At 33.9% G+C, this 22,923-nt stretch overlaps 2 protein-coding genes across 2 annotated transcripts; one reads left to right on the plus strand and one right to left on the minus strand.

The window, feature by feature from the left end:
• The first annotated feature begins 669 nt into the window (after positions 1–669).
• Positions 670–3,324, plus strand: LOC126965420 (putative nuclease HARBI1). Its single transcript, XM_050809027.1, has 2 exons — positions 670–1,294; positions 2,285–3,324. Exons 1-2 carry the CDS (start codon positions 887–889, stop codon positions 3,092–3,094), a joined length of 1,218 nt encoding a protein of 405 aa, XP_050664984.1. The 5' UTR covers positions 670–886; the 3' UTR covers positions 3,095–3,324.
• On the minus strand, positions 1,310–3,443 carry LOC126965426 (uncharacterized). The gene is made up of 2 exons (XM_050809035.1): positions 3,117–3,443; positions 1,310–2,036 (listed from the first exon to the last, which is right to left on the minus strand). The coding sequence occupies exons 1-2, from the start codon at positions 3,441–3,443 to the stop codon at positions 1,428–1,430; spliced, it is 936 nt and encodes a 311-aa protein (XP_050664992.1). The 3' UTR covers positions 1,310–1,427.
• Between the last annotated feature and the right edge of the window lie 19,480 nt (positions 3,444–22,923).

The following is a 22,923-nucleotide window of genomic DNA, read 5'->3' on the forward strand; positions in this document are numbered from 1 at the left end:
CCTTGGACATTGCAACATTACTTTATTTTTCTTAAATAAACGTACCCTAACTTACTCCTTATTACATAAGCAGGTATAAGGCAGGTAGCCTTGCTAATAAAAGTCCCGTCAAAATCGGTCCAGCCATTTCAGAGATTAACCGTAACAAACAGAGAGACAAAAATTGTAAGAAAAAAATATTATTTTGGTGTATGTACCGTATCTTTTTTCTCAAAAATTCAAAACAAATTTCCGTTACAGAGTTTGTTGAGTCCAGAACCTTAAAGTTGTAACGCAAAGGTAAAACACCTTCCCTTGAGATGACAGAAATGTATAAATAACAACGGCAAATACTATGATTAAATAAATTAGAGGGTAGTGTAGAGTTATACCCTGATAAACTTAGCTAATCTTAAATCACGGAGAACAGTTCTATTGAATAATTTTCTTGAACATCACTCACATTTGAATCTAGAAATGTAAAAGCTGACGCAACAGGAAAAGAGACATTATTCATTGTCAGCTGAACTGAAATTAGTTTAAACATAATCACAACATAAACATAAGAAATATAATCTTCCTAGTTAAGCCCATTTTTCGCACAAGTAGGTACTACACACTTTTGTCGTAAAATACTATATATAGTTCCACAGTAGTTCCTTTAACGCCATTTAGTATTCAGTAGGGGGTATTGGTGCTCCCACATTGCCGTTATAAAATGTTTGTAAACATTTTATAACACCAAAACATTTACTAACAAATGTTAACAATTGTTGCACTTTGTTAGAAACTGTTACATGTTATAAGTGCTCCTACATTGATGGAAAATGTTTAAACATTTTATAACATCTAGTATTGGCTCGCAGTTTGGTTTCGCCTTCTGAGGGCTGAGGACGTCTACACGAAAATGGAAGAAGATTTGCTCATTGGAATAGCTTTTATTTTTTGTTTAAAAAAGAAGAAAAAGCGCTCTTATTGGATGCGCCAAACGCTAAAAGCTAGAGGAAAATATAGTGCCACAGACTATCTCAAGGATTTAGGTATTGATGGTTGCTTAAAAGATTTTATAAGAATGAACAGTTCCGAATTTGAATATCTACAAAATTTAATTGGGGCAAAAATAGGCAAACGAGACACTACATTTAGAAAATCTGTAAGTGTGACGGAAAGACTTGCGGTAACGTTAAGATTTTTGGCAACTGGTAGCAGTTATAAAAGTCTTGGAAATGTGTTCAAGTTGTCAGACCAAGTGATATCTATTATCGTACCAGAAGTGTGCGAGGCTCTCAATGAGGTTTTAAAGGAATACATACAGGTAAGTCAAACAACATTTTTAATTATTTTTTTATTTACTTTTAATATGATCTAATCTAATCATACTTTAGGTAGGTACCTATCTTACCTTACTAATAATTTTTTTAATACTTAACAAACCAAACATGTATTTTTTAATTTTTGATTGATTCCAACAAATCGTTTAATGATTGGGTCGAATCTTGGCTTGATTCCGATAAATTAGACGGACTCTGTGTTCTTGCGCTGGTACGAGTATGTGTCCTGGAGTTATCCGAAGAACTGGTTTCAAATGAAGCCGAGGGACTCGGTGCGGTGTAGTATCCTCTCGAGCTACAGTCAGCATTATTTTCCGAAAAAGTGGATAGATTTGGTTCAGAGTTGTATCCCCAGGAACTACTAGCGGTTGGGTCTGTAAAGGTTGTTGGAAAATCATATTGTCCCATTGTCGCATTGTACAAAATATTGTTAATGTGATGTTGAGCAGTATTCTTAGCATGACTGTTTTTTATTTGTTTCAGTTTCATCGAGACATACTCTCCAAATGCGTCATTTTCATCCCTGCTTTTTCTAGATTCGTACATTCTTTGTAAAATATTTACAGCTTCTTGTTGTGTTGGATCTTGTTCTACTTCAGGCCGTCTTCTTTTCCGAAATGGTTTTGGGGTGGCGAAAGGCGTGCCCGTAGTTTCATCAGTGACAGTATTTCCTGTTTCGTTCAAACTGAGAGTGTTTTCTGAAGCAATTCTGTTTTCTTCGTTACCCTGAAAGAATAGAACTAAACGATAATTTCAAGTTATAGGCGCGTCAAATTAGCTAAAATTGTAAAAAAATCTTTAACCGCGATTTTCTTTTTCTATTACTTAACAACCCTTAACTGAAATCATATTTTTTTATAGTGTATTCTATTAATATTTCATACTTAATAAAAATATCCAATAAAATTTGTTAGAATAACGAGTTATAAATTTATTTTTCGCGCCTATTTCTTAATCTTCTATTTTTGTTCCAGATACCAACAACACCTCAAGAGTGGCTACACGTGGCAAATTCATTTGAAGAAAAATGGAATTTCCCAAATTGCTTAGGAAGTATCGATGGAAAGCACGTAGCCATACAAAAGCCAATTGATAGCGGCAGTGAATATTACAACTATAAAGGATTTTACAGCGTTGTACTTTTAGCGATAGTGGACGCAGAATACAACTTTCTGTACGTGAATATTGGCTGCCAAGGACGCATAAGTGATGGCGGAGTTTTCGCAAACACAAAATTTCGAAATAAAATTAACGACAATAGTTTAAAAATACCCAGTGACAGCTCACTACCAGGCAGAAACAAACCTCTTCCTTATGTGTTCGTAACAGATGATGCGTTCCCTTTACAAAAACACTTATTAAAACCTTTTCCAGGACCACAGGATAGCAATTCTAAGGAAAGAATCTTCAGTTATAGACTGAGTCGTGCGAGGAGAACAGTAGAGAACGCATTTGGGATTTTGTCAGCCAGATTTAGAGTTTTACGAACTACAATATTATTAGATCCAGAAAAAACTACTACTTTAATTATGACATGCGTGCTACTGCATAATTTTATAAGAAAAACTGAATCGAGCATGATTTACGCTCCATCTCAATACTATGATGGAGATGACATAGTAACTGGTACACGTATCGATGGACAATGGAGATTAGAACAGCAGCAATTAACACCACTTGAAGCATGTGAATCCCTGACAGATGATGGGAAAGAAATAAGAAAAGAATTCGCAGAATATTTTTCAAATGAAGGGTTTTTGGACTGGGCATCTAAATATTATTAAAAGACGTTAAAATAAAACTCACCTGCAACCCTCCATCGACAGTTAAACTTGGAATATTTTTGCCTTTAAGGAACATGAGTTTTTTAAATGCAAACCATTTACTTGACTCATTAGCTCCTGCACCAGATTTATTAGATTTACATTCTCGGTTAAATTGACCTACGAGTGATCGAATCTTTTTTTCAATTACTTTTTTATCCATATTAAATTCACTGGCAATTTCCATCCAAGCATCGTGTTTTTTATTTCGGTCTTTGTAGCTCTCTGACATCGTGTTCCATAGTACTTCTCTTGCTTGAAACATTTCAATCAGTTTGTAAACATCATCGTTATTCCAATTACCGGACATATTTTATTGCTTGGCGCACGCGCAACCACTAATACACACGCACAGCGATGCACGCTGACACAAAGGAACTGACAAGCGAGACACCACGCGCAGCGACCTGCGTACTCTAACCCCCACCGCACCGCACCGCCTATCCCGCCATCACCCTTATAAAATGTTTACAAACAAAAGATAACACATTTTACTAACATTACTAAACATTTTCTAACATGAAAATTTATTTGTGATTAAATGTTTGCTAACAAATGTTTACTAACGTTATTAAACATTTTCTAACGGCAATGTGGGAGCACCATATCATGTTGTCTTTGATCTTTGAGTGGATCTTTTACTGGTTAACGCTAGATGGCGCTAGTTACTTTGTGCTTTGTGTGTACGTAACCTTACATATCTATTGTAGCTTATTTGTTTATGATATATTTGTAAATAAAAAGCGTGGCGTGTAGAAGAATTATTATTTTAATAATATCTTAAAACCCACGCTTTTTTACAATAATATATATTTTTTTTTACACTATTTTCAATTTAAATTTATTTTCTATTTTAAGTTGAATTTTATATAAAGCGTGCTTTTTAGTTTTTTTTTAAGTATTATTTATTTTTCATTTTTTAGTTAAATTTTCTATAAAAGCGTATTTTTAAAACTATTAAGTACTTTAACATCAATTCCTGCCTTATCAACTATAGATGAAAATTATATAAATTAACAAAAATCATATTTTGCAAATTGAATAATTGAATAATTTTATCAAATTAGTGTAATCCTCGATTAATCTATAAAGTTTGAACGAAATCTAGACGTCTAAAGTGGGTCAAAACCGCGCCCAAAGAAGTCGGTTACAAACATACAGGTTAAGCTAATATAAAGCGTATAAAAATGATTTTGTAATCCTATATTTAATCAAAATATTTAAGTGAGAGTTTGATAACCTAGCTATCAATATCAATATACATAAATGTAATAACTAAAAATAATACACGAAGGAATTATTCACATTCGTATGTTACATCCGGATTCAAGTATACAAACAAAAAACTATTTATAAATATTAGTATAGAAGAAAAATAATGACGTATACTTTTGAAGTATTTGTCATGTCGGTTTCTAAGAATTTACCTTTAAATAAATAATGACATTCGACCAAACAAATGCCTTGACGCTTATTGTAATAAAAACTCTTTCAAACAAATAATTATATTTGTAGACGCGTCACGTGTCGGAAATACGTTATTACGCGGCCTCAAATTTTTTCGTTTTTCATGTATGTAATGTATGTATGTAATGCATGTATGTAATGCATGTCGCATTTCAGCTGGCCGCCGCGCTGGTAGGGGTGAGTTGAATCATTATTTTCAAGTACTGCTTTCAAGTCAGATTGGCCGAGTGGTTTAATAAAGGATATTTAAGCTCTGGTGCCCAATAGGTAGCGTGGTTCGTTTTTTTACATTATATTGGAACGAAGTTCCTTATGGGAAGATGCGGAGGGGTACCATAACCGGGAAAAAACGTCCGGAACGTAAGACATGAAGTTTGACAACTCTCTTCATGTACGTTGAAGCGTTGCTACGCGACAATATCTTAAATGACAAGTAACAATTATTGACATTTGACACACTTCTGACAAATTACATTGATTGTTTATTTTATTTATTTAGAGCATTGGCAACAAGACCAAATCAAACAAAAATACAATAAACGAATATTTAAATAGGTTTATAACTGAAAATTACATTATAAATTAACACCAATTATTGTGCCAACAATTTACAGGATATGACAGCAGAAAAGAGGTCATCCCGGATGATGTAAGCGCTTGGTATATTCCCAAATAATTATATATACTACTAGCTGACCCGGCAAACGTTGTTTTGCCACATAAATTATTTTTAGAGTCAGACCGTTCCTTGGACATTGCAACATTACTTTATTTTTCTTAAATAAACGTACCCTAACTTACTCCTTATTACATAAGCAGGTATAAGGCAGGTAGCCTTGCTAATAAAAGTCCCGTCAAAATCGGTCCAGCCATTTCAGAGATTAACCGTAACAAACAGAGAGACAAAAATTGTAAAAAAAATATTATTTTGGTGTATGTACCGTATCTTTTTTCTCAAAAATTCAAAACAAATTTCCGTTACAGAGTTTGTTGAGTCCAGAACCTTAAAGTTGTAACGCAAAGGTAAAACACCTTCCCTTGAGATGACAGAAATGTATAAATAACAACGGCAAATACTATGATTAAATAAATTAGAGGGTAGTGTAGAGTTATACCCTGATAAACTTAGCTAATCTTAAATCACGGAGAACAGTTCTATTGAATAATTTTCTTGAACATCACTCACATTTGAATCTAGAATACATTTCTACAAAGCTGACGCAACAGGAAAAGAGACATTATTCATTGTCAGCTGAACTGAAATTAGTTTAAACATAATCACAACATAAACATAAGAAATATAATCTTCCTAGTTAAGCCCATTTTTCGCACAAGTAGGTACTACACACTTTTGTCGTAAAATACTATATATAGTTCCACAGTAGTTCCTTTAACGCCATTTAGTATTCAGTAGGGGGTATCATGTTGTCTTTGATCTTTGAGTGGATCTTTTACTGGTTAACGCTAGATGGCGCTAGTTACTTTGTGCTTTGTGTGTACGTAACCTTACATATCTATTGTAGCTTATTTGTTTATGATATAAGTAATGGTATCGTGGAATTTTATTTAGATATAAAGCGTTACAGATCAATATTTTCACTACCCCAGCACATGCAGATAAAGCAATTAAGAAGAGCCTTCTTCCGACATTCTTTACCAACATAGATAAGAGGTAGCCTATATTGTAAAAAATATATATTTTATTGTAAAAAAAAAGCGTGGCGTGTAGAAGAATTTTTATTTTAATAATATCTTAAAACCCACCCTTTTTTACAATAATATATATATTTTTTTACACTATTTTCAATTTAAATTTATTTTCTATTTTAAGTTGAATTTTATATAAAGCGTGCTTTTTAGTTTTTTTTAACTATTATTTATTTTTCATTTTTTAGTTAAATTTTCTATAAAAGCGTATTTTTAAAACTATTAAGTACTTTAACATCAATTCCTGCCTTATCGACTATAGATGAAAATTATATAAATTAACAAAAATCATATTTTGCTAATTGAATAATTTTATCAAATTAGTGTAATGTCATCAATCCTCGATTAATCTATAAAGTTTGAACGAAATCTAGCCGTCTAAAGTGGGTCAAAATCGCGCCCAAAGAAGTCGGTTACAAACATACAGGTGAAGCTAATATAAAGCGTATAAAAATGATTTTGTAATCCTATATTTAATCAAAATATTTAAGTGAGAGTTTGATAACCTAGCTATCAATATCAATATACATAAATGTAATAACTAAAAATAATACACGAAGGAATTATTCACATTCGTATGATACATCCGGATTCAAGTATTGTATACTTGAATCCGGATACAAAAAACTATTTATAAATATAAGTATAGAAGAAAAATAATGACGTATACTTTTGAAGTATTTGTCATGTCGGTTTCTAAGAATTTACCTTTAAATAAATAATGACATTCGACCAAACAAATACGTTGACGCTTATTGTAATAAAAACTCTTTCAAACAAATAATTATATTTGTAGACGCGTCACGTGTCGGAATTACGTTATTACGCGGCCTCAAATTTTTTCGTTTTTCATGTATGTAATGCATGTCGCATTTCAGCTGGCCGCCGCGCTGGTAGGGGTGAGTTGAATCATTATTTTCAAGTACTGCTTTCAAGTCAGATTGGCCGAGTGGTTTAATAAAGGATATTTAAGCTCTGGTGCCCAATAGGTAGCGTGGTTCGTTTTTTTACATTATATTGGAACGAAGTTCCTTATGGGAAGATGCGGAGGGGTACCATAACCGGGAAAAAACGTCCGGAACGTAAGACATGAAGTTTGACAACTCTCTTCATGTACGTTGAAGCGTTGCTACGCGACAATATCTTAAATGACAAGTAACAATTATTGACATTTGACACACTTCTGACAAATTACATTGATTGTTTATTTTATTTATTTAGAGCATTGGCAACAAGACCAAATCAAACAAAAATACAATAAACGAATATTTAAATAGGTTTATAACTGAAAATTACATTGACATAAAAGCAAAATATAATGACGTATACAGTACCTTTTTGATGTTATTCAAGATATACATGAACATAAACTATAACGTTGCGCGCGCACAACGACATCTGAAAATAAAAGTTTTCAGAAATTTTCTGACGTTTGCGACATTAATATTTTTTTTTGTTTCTACGTCTATTATTAGGACAGGCAAATTGTTCAAGCCAATACAGCCGTATTCGTTAATATTCAATAATTTATTTCACGATTTTTACAAGATTGTTCTTTCTACAAACGTAGAATAGCACGACGATTAAATAATTTAAGGATTTGTTTTGTTACGCCTAAGAAGTATAACTTCTTGCGTGCACACACACGTTTTTTTATCTTAGACAGTGGAATTCAGTGGATATTGCTTATTTTATAATAAGGAACTTCGTTTCTATCCGGTGTCCCACGACACCACACGGTACATAATATATATGTATATAATACTTATATCTTTCGATTATTATGCTGACATTAGTATGTCATTTTGTGAATATAAATAGTCAACTAAGTTTGAATTCAACCCTACCGATGTAAAATTATATTATAACCATTTTTTCCAATTTTTTGTAAAATTTGTTTGTATTATATACAATTAATAAAATAACGAATATGGCATCTATTTTGATATCCAAGATGGCGGATGTGATTAACAATAAAATCAAATTGGGTATCATTATTGAGATTATAATATTTGGTATTAATATTTTGCTGTGTGTATTTGTAGATTATTAACAGTGCCATCTATTGTATTAATTTTTGGTCCTTCGAGCCATCGGACGCGTCGGGACCACAATCGCGAATTATGTTAATCTCGATCGCCGCGTGTTTTTTGCTGTCGCTACTGTAAGTTAAGTCCATTCCATTTATGTATATGGTAAATAAATGGAATGGAAAAGATGGGATAATTTAGCAAATCAAAGTAAGGAATAGCACGCGCTACAATATAGAAAAACCCACGGACAACAACCAGCAACACGGGGTCAGGGAACTAAAACATTTTGGTGGTGTGACATAGAAATCAACATAACATTTAAAAAAAATATTATTAAATTAAGTATTAATAAAATTAGGAGATCCGTAGGAGAACCAAAGTTACCGACATAGTCCAAATGATTGCGAAACTGAAGTGGCAGTGGAAAGGCACATAGTTCGACGGACAAATGGCCGTTGGGGCAGTAAAGTCCTTGAATGGCGACCACGTACCGGAAGACTTAGTGTTGGTAGGCCCCCCACAAGATGGACCGACGACCTGGTCAAGATCGCCGGAATACGTTGGATGATGGCAGCGCAGGACCGAGCGTCGTGGAAATCTTAGGGGGGGGGCCTTTGTCCAGCAGTGGTCGTCTTCCGGCTGATGATAATGATGATGATAACAGTGTTTATAATGTACGAACCGGGATTTGATGTTATATCGAGGGTCTATTTATTAGAATATTTTAATGTCAATCGAAAATAAGTTTGTTGTTGTAACTTGTTATATATGTTGATAATTTTGTTAAATGTTTACCAATTTATCTGCATAGCCATACGTAGAGAGAGACATACGTTTTGCCTTAATATTTGCATTAATTTTATATTCTAATTCCAACAAATTTTTCGATCAATAGTAAGATTATTGTTATCGAGACTGAAAAGTCTGATAATTGAACAACTGAGACTAGGCCACAATTATTTAGATACAAGTGCTGACCCGGCAAACGTTGTTTTGCCATATAAGTTAAGTTGCCAGCGCCCGTTCATTGTATGAATTGTCATATGTAGTGAAATGTCACTGACTGAATTATTTGTATTACTAATATATAGGTACTATGACAAAAAATTTGTTCAGGTTAAGTAATCACTGACTAACATTTACTAAAGCCTTCTCCGGAATACTCTGCAGTTTATGGTATATAGTTATAACTGTTCAATATTTTTCGCAGTATAACCGAAGGAAAGAAACGGTTCTCCATTTATTAGTATAGATATAGATAATGGATCTTAATCTTCTATATATATAAAATTCTCGTGTCATGGTGTTAAATATTGAACTCCTCCGAAACGGCTTGACCGATTCTCATGAAATTTTGAGTGCATATTGGGTAGGTCTGAGAATCGGACAACATCTATTTTTCATTCCCCTAAATGTTAAGGGTGGTTTATAACTTATTTATAACTTATGTTTATAACTTATAACACGAAATTTATTTGTTTAGTTTTTGAATTTTTTTTTTTAATTTTGTTTATTTATGAGTCAGCATTAAAAAATACATACAACTTCAAATTTTCACCCATCTACGATCAACAGTTACTTTTGTATCGCGATTTTAATATCGGCAATACAACGTTTGCTGTGTCAGCTAGCTAGTAAACTATAATGGTACTGAATATTTACTAATTGAATGTACAATATGACCCGTTGTCAATGTTGTTATTATTTGTGTTTCAGTGTTCCACGCTGCCGCTGAAATTTGAGTCCTGCAGTCGGTTGACACAACATGGGGTGTCTCCAGCGGGAGTTATCTGCGTCCCATGCCCTGCCGTCGCCGTGTCTGCTGCATCATTCACGTTCCCCGATCGCCAGACTGGATCTCCTGCTTTTTCTGCCTCGACTTACGACAGTACAGGTATATAACAGAATAAGTTGGTTAAATAAAATCCCTAACCCCCAGGTTAATAGCACCTTTATCAAAAGACTACCGTATTTTCTTCTGCCACATATATACAATAAACTTTGCCGTATTTTAAACCTGAAAACACACAGACACACGCACACTTGATTGTTTGTTAAGAAGTTTTTATTTTTATTTTCATTCATTTTACTAATTTACTATTATTTTTCTACCATCTCCCTGCTATGTTCCGCGAGTCAAATAGAAGTAACTTTCTTTAGTAACTGTGTTTCCCGGCTTCTGTGTCAAAAGCACCTTGCTTAGTGCAGAGCCAACTCTCAGTACATATAACGTACAAGGTACTCAAATATTCACAATTATGTTAAAGTGTATTGTGTTAACTTTAATTACTTTGTATGTATCTTAATTCTGGTAATAAATTTATTTTTATTATTATATTATTAAATAATATTATTCAAATTCCCACTTAAATCTAAATTTTTATACTCTTGCTTGAAATTCGTGCTTTTAAGAGTACTAAATTGTAATTTTAAATATTGTTCAAAACGTGTGGTTAATATATTCCATTTTGTAATTTGTTCTAGTAATAAGAAAGGTTAATATTACATGCTTGAAACAATAAACCATTTAATTCTGTACGCCTTACTCCATCAAAATTTGTTTAATTGCCCTCTTGACGGGTAATTGTATTACAATAGCTAAAAAAAATAAATTTTATTAAATGTCTTTATTGCTAATGGCTGTATGGGCTTTTGACCCCTTTGCCTGTCCAGATGGACGAACAGAACCAAAAAAAAAATCTTTATTGCTAATATTGACAATCAGATTTTTTATTGACTGTGAACATAGGAACCATTTATTTTAGAAAACGGAATAGATTCCACGGTACAATTATAAGCCCATGTGTTTTAGAAAAACCATATTTATGCTCTCCTGGTATCTATGTCGTAATACCTCGTGCGCATGACGTCAGAATATAAGGAATACACGCGTCATACATAAGAGAATCTCTTCTTTAACTATGATAGCCTGGTACTGTATAATGCTTCCTATCTCATTTTCTCCTACAAAATCTTGTGGATTTATGTGACGGACACTCTTTTTACCGTCTCGCTTTTTCGTTTCAGTGAATTTCAAATCACAACGATGCTAATGCTTTCCACTTCAAAAATCAGGAATAATTCGGTAAATAAAACTCCATCTAATATTCTTAGATTTATTAAACAAACATCTTAAAACAAAATTGAACACTTACGATTATTTTCATACGTAACAACCCCGTTTACAACTTGCTCTAACAATATTTGTATGAAAACTCACCAACGCACCTTGCGGTCACTACTGGAACTAGTTTTTCCATATAAATATTCTAAGTGCAAAATTAGTATTTTCTTTTTTGTTAAAATTGAGTTCTTGAGATTTCCAGTGCTCCCTAATCGTCATATATCGGTACTTATAGGCTAGCTTTAGATCCAAGTGCTTGGTTGTCATGTAATCAAAAATTAATGAGCTAGGTTGTAAGATTGACATTTTGCAGTCATACTTTTACGTCAAATAAACTGTGATCTAACGTTGGCCGAATCGTCGACATTCAGTCGATGGAGCCAGTTAATATAAAAAAAAAACGGCTTCACATTTCCAAATAAAAAGAAAATTACTGCTCAAAAAAAATTGTCGTAAATACAATAATTACATAATATGTTGCCTTCATCAATTTAAGCTAGCTATTTTGTTGTTGCTCATTAGGAACTGTTAGAGATAATGCGAGAAAAATCCTTACGGGTTCAGCGGACTAGATAGAGCCTCTTGCCTTTAAGCAACGCATGAAAACGGGCCAGGTTTATTACTGTAGTGTGCGTAACAAGCTACGTCTTACACTAGCGGTTTTGTATGTCACTTTGTGTTGTTTAGCAGACGTTAAATAGTGGTTAACAGTTGACCGCTGTTTTTTTCAACGTTTTCATAGTCACAGTCTATCTAGACGTATAAATAACCTAAGAACTAAGCCTGTTTTGATGAAATTTGAGTGTTAATTTGACTTGAGACTTACAATTGGATCTGCTAGGTACAATTATTGTTGATATTAAATACTAATGTAGTTTCAATAAAATAATTTAAGAAGAATTTTCATTACGATTGTAGTAGATTTACAAAAACAAAATAAAAATTAAGATTTTTTTTAGGTAATTGAAAAAAACGAGAATCGACAACCTCAGATTGATAAAACGAAACAAAAATTCTGAGTAAAGACGCTGCACTTACGTAATAATCTAATCTATTCATGATTGAATCGGTAATCAAAAATACTTTTAACGGTTATCACCGGTTCTATTACTTCGTACGGAATTTAGTACTCCGTTAACAAATATTATGTAAACTGATAAATGGTTCGGGGCAAGAAAAACCGTTCTCAACCGGTTAATTCAACAAAAATTCATAATGGACTTAAATTTAACGGTTACCACGGGTTCTAATACATTGATCGAAGTGTTAGCATTGTGAGGTTGATTTACGACGTTTATCTGTCAATTATTAAGTTAACTGACAAAGACTGGTGATGTAAAACCGTTTTCAACCGGTTTATACCTCAAAAAAATAATGAACTAAAAGGAATCGAATCATAAATTTTCCGGAACTTAAACATTAACCAGTAAGATTGTTTTTTCGATTTTTAAGCCTCTGTGATAGTCTACTTAGGTTGTTATTATTGCGAATTTCCCGGTGGTTTATATGTTTTGATGGCTTCCATACGAGCCTTACGACGCTCCGAGGGCGTAGCTCCTTTGATCTTCTTGATAATATGCGGCGCTTTCACACTCAGATCCGGTTTGTAGGATGATTCACAATTCTGAAAAAAAAACACATTAATTTTAATTTCAAATGTCATTGACATACAATAAACAACTAGACTCACAATCACGCTAAAAATTTGTGTGAAGCTAAACTCTGCCTACGTGTGTTTCGACCGCGCTTTGAATACAACGCCGCGCAATGACAAAAGTGTTCAGTGAAAAACTGTCCAAATAACAGCATATCCAAACTAAAAAAGGTTAGAGTGTCGTATTTCAGGTAAGTTCCCCTTTAAATTAAGAAAATTGTTTAACTAACTTGAAGTTTTTTAATAATTTTCAAAGTAATTACTACAAGAGCTTCTAATGAGCGTATTCAATAGACTTTGAACATTACTGCCACGAAAAAAAGGTGTTAATTTGAATGAATGTTTAAATGTTAAAAGCTAGTACATATAATATACAACGCCACTCGGACATTTTTGACGACTTTTTAATACTCAATTCAAATTCAATTCTAAATACATTTATTATCTCTCACAATCACATACTAGTAAATTAAAATCTATATTTAAACATTGTTTTACTTGTGAGAGACCGGTGCTTGAAATAGGTAACGAATATCTGTGCTACAAGTCACCTATGGTAAAAAAAAGGCATAATAAGCATTTATTTTCTCAAAATTGATTCCTTTAGAATTCTTTTTGATGTCATTTCTAATATACTAGATACTACTACCGCTTCGGAAACAAATGGCGCACCGAGAGAGAAGAAGCGGCGTAAGCAGCATTCTTTTTTTTTGCGCTCTTTTTAATAAAATTTTTAACAAAAGAAGAACCGACTTCAAGAACACTTTTCCAAAACAATAGATATAATATGCACTAAAAAGTATAAAAATAATTGCGTATTTTTATACGGTATAATTCTAGTTACGATTATTGTAATTTTTGGAATCGGTGTCCTTCCGCCGCGACCCGCTCTCGCCTCTCACCTCCTCAAGACTCAAGCACATCTTACCTACAACTATGGATGTAGTTACAAGGCTATCTCGGATGACACCGACTCCAAAAATTATTAAATTGTACGGTGGTCTCAGTGCATATCGGAACATACCCCTTAGACTTGTATTATATGAACTGTCATATGTGATGAAATGTCATTGACTGAATTATTTGTATTGCGAACATATAGGACATTACCATAGATTAAGGATTGGTCTCCGCTGCGCTCCAACTAGATAGCGCACTACCTAAGAACAATGGCTTTTTTATTACGGCAACTATTAGATGCTTGTGTGCATTGCATCTTGACACTCGATGGCATCTTTCAAATTATGTAACATACGCTTCGTGTTATTTTACATTGAAATTAATAAAATACAAAATACTTACTGATGATATGTGATCCCAGTGTCTTTTTTATTTATTGTAGTTGTACTTTTACAAAGTTTTAATACGCGGCCCGGCATTTTAGTTTCAATTATTAGCAAAGTATTAATAGTCACCGTCACACATTGTTCGAGACTGGCTCGAGTATGCCCACTTGGGCGTTGTATTAGTTGACGCGATTTGCGATATGTAGTTGGAGCGCAGCGGAGACCAATCCTTAATCTAAGACTTAAACCTTCTGCGAAACACTGCATCGTATGGTACAAGTATTATCACTCACCAGTGGGAGGCTCCTTCGCACAGGATGCGCCGAGGCTATGGGTACCACAACGGCGCCTATTTATGCCGTGAAGCAGTTATGTGTAAGCATTACTGTATTCTGGTCTGAAGGGCGCCGTAGCTAGTGAAATTACTGGACAAATGAGGCTTAACATCTTATGTCTCAAGGTGACGAGCGCAGTTGTAGTTCCGATAAGAATTTTTGGGTTTTCAAGAATCCTGATCGGCACTGCATTGTAATGGGGAAGGCGTATCATCCTGCTCGCCTCTTCCCTTATTTTCATAAAAAAAAAATATTCTGATCGGTTAAAACTCACATCCTCCCAGTTCTCCTCGCAAGGCACACAATCGGCCGTGCCCTGGATATCTACAGTCGGTCTGAATTCGTCGTCCATCACATAAATCTGGTTATCCAGCATGCTGCGTTTTGGACACACTGACACATGGTACTGGAACAAACAAAAAAAAGTGTGTGTGTGTGTACGTATCCACGCAAGAAGATATACTTCTTTGGCCTGACGAAGCAAAAATCAATAAAATGATTTATTCCTCGTGCTATTCTACGTTTTTAGAAAGAACAATTTTGTAAAAATCTTGCAATGATGGCTTTGACAATTAATTATTAAACAACGAATACGGCTGTACGGGATTGAACCCTTTGCCTATCCTAATAATGGACGAAGAAACCAAAAGAAAAAAAACGAATGACGCAAACGTCAGAAAATTTTAGGAACCAACTTCACCCTGTTACTTTTGTTTTACAGTGATGCGCGCGCATCTTAAAATTTCACTCTCATCATTTTTTCATAACGCGCCTAAAGAAGTATAACATCGAAAACACAATTTAAATGTTAAATCACTTAGGATTCTTGTAGCACCCTAATTTCTGAGTTGCATCACAATGATTGCGCAGGTCACTTTGAAATAAAAGATATTATGCCTCATCAGTACAGAAATTTCACTAACAACAGCGCACTTTAAACCGAAACAATTACTAAATAACAAGAATTATTGAGTACAGTAGACGCATTAATACGCGCACTGTTAATAATAACACGCACTGTTAATAATAACGGTAGTATGCGAGAATTTTGTTGTTAGCGATTATAATTAATATCAATTTTTAATTATATGTAAAAAATACTTCAATTTATTACAGCTCTGACACAAACACTTCCTTGACATAGTATATATATACTAGCTGACCCGGCAAACGTTGTTTTGCCATATAAAGTATAATTCACGCGATAGTTTTATAAGTAATAAAATATTGCCTATATTATAGCCTGTACATTATTTTGTTCTATTGTCAATAGTTTTTGCAGCGCACGCAAAAATAGGTTTTCGATTTTACACCTTGTGTTACAAAATAGCAATTTTATTACGGATCCCTAATTTTGAAAAAAAAAACATATCCTATAGCCTTCCTCGATAAATGGACTACCCAACACTGAAAGAATCATTCAAATCGGACCAGTAGTACCAGAGATTAACGCGTTCAAACAAACAAACAAACACTGCAGCTTTATAATATTATTATAGTATATATATATATATAGGTCTACTTAATAACAACTTCAACCTGTTACTTTTGTGTTACAGTGATGCGATCTCTTAATTTCACTCTCATCATTTTTCCACCCAATCTCATTCCATTTTCCATTTTATATATTTTCATCTACATTCTACACCAACCAAACTTAACACCATTTCTGGCCTAACCCAGACTTTCTCAAAGTGGGCGATAACGCCTCCTTGTGTGTTTTAGAGACCAAGAGGGGGGGCGTTAAAGGGGCCAGAAAAAATGGGGGGCATTGGCGTGGTTTAGGGGAGCGATGGTTGATTTGTAATGTCAGTTAGATACTTTATATTTAAAATTTTAAATAAGGGTGCTTGTGCACTCATTCGTGATTTTACCTTGAATTGGATCCATGAAAAACATACGAATTTAATGTTCGTTTTTATATGACGGCCACTTCGAAGAATCACGGATGCGAATAAAATACGATAAAATGTCCGAGTGCACAGACGTCTATTAATAATGTCTAATTAGTTTATAATATTTCTGCCTTGTATGATGGTATAAAACTAGGAATACTAGCACTAGTGTATAAAAAATTGGAGGCGCTGAAAAATAATTGATTTTCAAGAGAGGCGCTAAAAGAAATAAGTTTGATAATCTCTATATGCTCTAACTTTACCGACGGATATCTTCTTGGCACAGGATGCCGGCTGGATTTTGGGTACCACAACGAAGGGCGCCATAGCTATTGAAATTACTGGGCAAATGATTAGACTTAACATCTTATGTCTCAAGGTGACGAGCGCAATTGTAGTGCCGCTCAGAATTATTGGGTTTTTCAAGAATCCTGAGCGGCACTGCATTGTAATGGGTAGGGCGTATTAGTTACGATCAGCTGAATGTCCTGCTTGTCTGGTCCCTTATTTTAATAAAAAAAAATTGAAATAGAAAGCTTTATTGTATTACTAGCTGACCCGGCAAACGTTGTTTTGCCATATAAAGTATAATTCACGCGATAGTTTTATAAGTAATAAAATATTGCCTATATTATAGCCTGTACATCATTTTGTTCTATTGTCAATAGTTTTTGCAGCACACGAAAAAATAGGTTTTCGATTTTACACCTTGTGTTACGAAATAGCAATTTTATTACGGCTCCCTAATTTTGAAAAAAAAAAAAACATATATATATAAAAAAAACCTATAGCCTTCCTCGATAAATGGACTACCCAACACTGAAATAATAATTCAAATCGGACCAGCAGTACCAGAGATTTGCGCGTTCAAACAAACAAACAAACACTGCAGCTTTATAATATTAGTATAGATCAGACATAAGGTAATTATGTCTTATAATAAAAAGATTATTAGCTCAGATTATGAGACAGATGGCTGTAAGAGCAGCAAATTCCTTAAATGGTGTTTAGCAGAAGATGCAGTGTTGGTAGGGGTTCCCAAAAGATGGTACAATGATCTGGTCAAGATCACCAGAGTAGGTTGGATGAGGGTAGCACAGTAACAATTGTTGTGGAGATCAGGCCATCAGTCAGCAAGCTAAACTGGTATTGGGCACAAGTTTTTCTTCATTGTAAGCAGCCAGCGCCTTGACAAAACTGATATAGTAAGAAGACTAAAAAGAACAATACCTTTTGAGTTAGTGTAGTGCTAGTGAATTAGTGAAATACAATATAAAAATAGTGAGAGACATGAACAAAGTGACTTCCCCTTAATAGAGACATTAAGAAATGTGTTAATGGACACATTCTTAGTTTAATCTATCTAGCAGTTTAAGTTAAAGTAGAATTACTTATTAGTCCATTATTATAAGGCTGTATTGTAATGCAAGTGAGGCAACATTATAATAACTATATTATTATGTTCCCTAAAGGAAAGAAAAAAAATTGTAAGCTTCTGCTTAACACACAGCCATTTCAAGGTCACTAAAGACCTTAAACACATCCGAAGGAATGACAGTGGCCTCACAATACATTTACGAGAATTTGATGTTTGTACAAAAGAATAAAAATAAGTTCACAAAACTAAGTGACTTACATAGTATTAATACTAGAAATAAGTGTAGACTTGCCATGCCTGCCACAAGACTCTATCTAATTCTATAATAAACTCCCCAAACATATTGCAAATATGTCTATAAACAAATTCAAAGCCTTCACAAAAAGTAAATTAAGCAGCAAAGGCTATTACAATATCCAAGATTATTTAAATGATAAAGCAGCCTGGAATTGAACTGCTCTACTTAAGTGTGATTTGTTTTATGTGATTTTAAATGTTTGGTGTTATTTATATTACTTATTTGATTTGTTTGATTTTAATTTTATCTGTTTGATATTATTTATTTATTATTATGAAATTAAGTGTATGACTGAACTTAAGCCATTGTAAATCAATGTTATGAGTTCAATAAACTTTTTGATTAGATTTGAATCCTAGTACTGAAGGAGACACCACACTAAGGAGTCTGCACCTGTTAAATAGTCTTTGGGATGTGTTTTAAAATCAATGCTCTGTGTAATGTAAAAGCAGCATAAGGAAATGTTTAAGCACAAAATAATTACCTAAATTTCAACACCACCATGTGTGAATAAAATGATCCTTAAATGAGCACTTGTAAGGGGCACAGTATATCCTTGGATATTTAAGTGTTTCAAAATAAAAAACAAACATAAGCATATTGTTCAGTGTCCTTCAAACACATATAATGCAAGAAGCAGGGGTGTGCATTCCATATATGCCTTTAGGCATTGCCTACTCAGTTATGAAAGTAATAAATAAAATAAATAAATACTCAATATATTATAAAACTAAAATATTAAATAATAAAGATGATTAATTTTAATTTGCTTCCGTTATTCTATAACCAAACTTCTATTGAACACCAACTCATTCAATATTTCGTTACGCTAGATACATACTACATTCGTACGGTAGGCAGTCCCAAAAATGCCTATATGACGCAACGAGTATTTCATAGATCTTATTTAGAAAAGTGTTGGTCACTGTTAAACGATATTTAGCAATGTATGGTTGGCTAGGTAGGCATGGCTACTTACGATTTGTAGCGAGATAAACCGATTACCCCACATCTGTCTCACTCCGCACTGTGGAGGATTGCCACACATCCAGATGGTGGGGATGATATCCTAGCTTGTTGCATGTCGTGTGAAGGTTGAATTCAGCAGCAGGAATCAGGTCAAACAGCTCTCCGGAACACTCCCTGTGATAAATGTGGTCGAAGACAGACAATTAAGCGACATCTCTATGCAATGCCAAGTGATCGTCGTTCACAGAGCACTGGGTCCCCGACAATTCGAGCTGCCCTGTGTTGCATGTGGTCAAATGGATCAAGCTGATACTGGGGTGCGCCAAACCGACCAGAGATGACAGCAATACTCCATTTAATTGCAATTACTTCGTGTCATAACAATTGCCTAGAACTACCAAATACTTGCTGGATCCTAAAAGAATTACGAATTCAGATTCGGTATCAGGTTAAGCCTTGGTACCCGTACCAATCTCGAAAAGACCAATTCACGATGTCATACCACGCGTCAGTTGATAAATTGAAAATGTTTGTTATAATTCAGTATTATACTTACGTCTAGCTCCACATCGCTTACAATATGGGTAGCATCAAACGGGCAAGTACTTTTATCGTTCTTCGGATACTGCTTCCGACATTTCTGAAGGTGTACATGCATTCTGTAATGTTCTACTTGATGTGCAGCATTGTATGGGCAAGTCATCATTTGGTTAGGCCTTGGATCCGCCATGACTAGAATTTGGGACTTCGAAAATCACTGGCTTATTAGAGTAAAAGTGTTCTGTGATCACTGGTTTTATGTTGTATGTTAACAAAAATTGATATTATTCTTGATAGTTGAAATTGAAAGTTGAAGGTTGAACGTAGTATTTAGTAGGTACCTACCTACTTACATTCTATATAATTTGACAACTGCTAAATGAATGACAGTGACACTCAAAATTAATGAAGGATTTTGAAAAAGGATTTTTTTTTTGGTAGACGACGCGTGACGGTTGGGTTATTTACAAAAAAAATGATATAAATAAAGAGATATAATAAAACAAGTTTTCAGGAAAGGATATTATATAATATATTAACAAAGGAAATTAATCTTATTAACTCTGACTTAACATAGGATTACTGGGGTAGGTAATACTTCCATATTTCTTTTCCCCCTCCCATCCCCATGAGAGTTATATAGTTTAGGCGCCGAAGGCCCACCTACTCCCTTCGAATTTGCAATTGTTTTTATATTTATTTTTGTTCAAAACTGGGGCTTGAAATATTAATGAAAGTATAAAACTACCGCCCATTCAAACTTATCTAATATATTTTATGTCTCAGACCTTACATGTGCATGAAACTCAACGGGCTACTTCTTTAATAAAATTTCTAAACAATAAAACATAATATTCGCCCTCAGGCTCGTCGCTCTATTCCCAGTCTGTGATATCATTAAGGAAGTCATTTATGTATGCTGATGTTATAATAACCTTTACCACATATAAAGAATGTAAAAATATCCTGTACTATATCTTAACGCGTATGTTTTTCAAAAAAAAACTTCGATCTAGGATTTGATCGTATATACGTAGGTCGTAGATCTACAATCTACACTCCTACACGAATCAACGCTAGTCCTAATTACTATTTAATATAGATGTTCTACTTACTCAGACCCACACGCTCCAAGTACTTTGGTGCCAGCTTATCCGACGCCCTTGCCCCACTGACCGGTATAAATACCACTGGACTGGACAGGCTGTCCCATATGTTTGACAGCAAATTTATATGGCCTATTTGAAGCGCCACTCGCAAGCGACCAGAGAACTAATTTTGACGTATTATACAAATGGCTGCGAAGGGACGTACAATACTCTGAAGTATTTTTGCATTTTGAATTAATTTCATTAATTTTCCGTGTTACTATACTAATTTACTTCAAGAATCAACGTAGTAACGTACCACCCACCATTTATCGATGTTTGCTGAGGTTGTAATCACTAGTTTTAGTACCGCAGACTCTCGTCTCGCTACATGGCCAACAGGCAATCAAACAGGCACAAAAGCACTTTGACAGCCAACAGTCCAGCCGAGTGGTATATAGATGAATGTCTACTGTGTAGTAGAGATCAGTAATTTGCCCTTTTTAGCCTAAACCCCTATTTTTTTCTTTGCAATCTTTTTCTGATTCGGTCCGTTTCTTTAGAATCATTAAGCTGCTCTTCAGTCTGATTATTTCGACTTTGATGATAATTTTCTCGAAGTAATGTGAGACGTTGTTCTCTTTCGTCTGTAGTTTCATTTCTCCGTGACATTTTTTGCCTTTTCGATACAATTCGAGAACGTGAGAATACGCATTTACGTTTCGGCATCGTTAGTAATATTTTAATTTTTTTTTTCACCTTTTTCACACTGCACTAAAATAAAAAAACTAAAAAAAAAAAGAAACAATATTGTGTATTACACTGCACGTTAAAACTTTTGATTCTTCACTTTAAAAAACACTATACGCTGTTATTTATGATTATTTAATTTTTAATATTTATTTTTTCGTTATACAATTCTTATAAAAAATCGACTGAAGCACGGGTTTGACATTTCGGCTTATATAGTCGCAAAAATTATCCCCACTACCGACCAAATTTTTCGGATTGTTCTAATAATTTCGACTTTTAAGTATCTCAAGAAATTTTAAAAGTTTCTAGAACGATCCAGCATATTTCTAATCTATCAAAAAGTTGAGATACATTTTGGAGCTTTCTAGATCATTGGAGGAATTTCCAGAACATTCTATATTGATCAGAAAATTAGCATACAATCTAGAAAATTCTTAATCGTTCAAAACCGTGGCATATAAATCATTTCTAAAACATTCTGGAATATTCTAGATCATTCTAGAAATTTCTAGGTGATTCTAGAATTTTTTCGAACATTTCAAATATATTTGATCAATCAGAGCCTTGGAATACATTCCAAAGATATCCAAATTATTCTTGGATGTTCTAGATTATTCGATAAATTTCTGGATCATTCTAGAATTTTCTAGAACATTCTCATTCGATCAGAATCTAAACGTCGATTTTAGAACTTCCCATATCATTTTAGAACTTCCCAGATCATTTTGGAATTTTCTAGATCATTCTAGAATTTTCTAGATCATTCTAGAATTTTCTAGATCATTCTCCTGAACAATCCAGACCATTTTAGATCAATAATAGTCACATTTTCAAAGTTAACATCTTTCAACCCCCGTATCTTTTACACCCTTATAATTATCGACTTGCAACCACCATAGTGCACAATGGGAACCTTGTACCTATTGCCACATACAAACACTTTTGGTCTGCGATGCGTAGTTTTGGCTGCAAGGTGAAATATAGGGACACACACCTCCAATTTTATATATATAATAGATTAATTAGTCTTAAAAGCAGTATATGGCGATACTGTAATCTTGTTTAGTAGATGTTATAAGCATTTCCTTTAGGTTCCTTATTATACTGTAAGCATGTAGCTATACTGTATTCATGTTAAGACAACAGTTAATAGCGAAAATGATCAGTGTCTTTACCATAAAAGCAGTAAAGTAGCTATACTATGCTTATGCTTAGGAAGAAAATACACATAAAAAGCTCTAATCTTATTATAAGAACAGTAGA

Source organism: Leptidea sinapis, chromosome 7 (assembly GCF_905404315.1).
Source record: "Leptidea sinapis chromosome 7, ilLepSina1.1, whole genome shotgun sequence".
NCBI classification, from domain to species: domain Eukaryota; kingdom Metazoa; phylum Arthropoda; class Insecta; order Lepidoptera; family Pieridae; genus Leptidea; species Leptidea sinapis.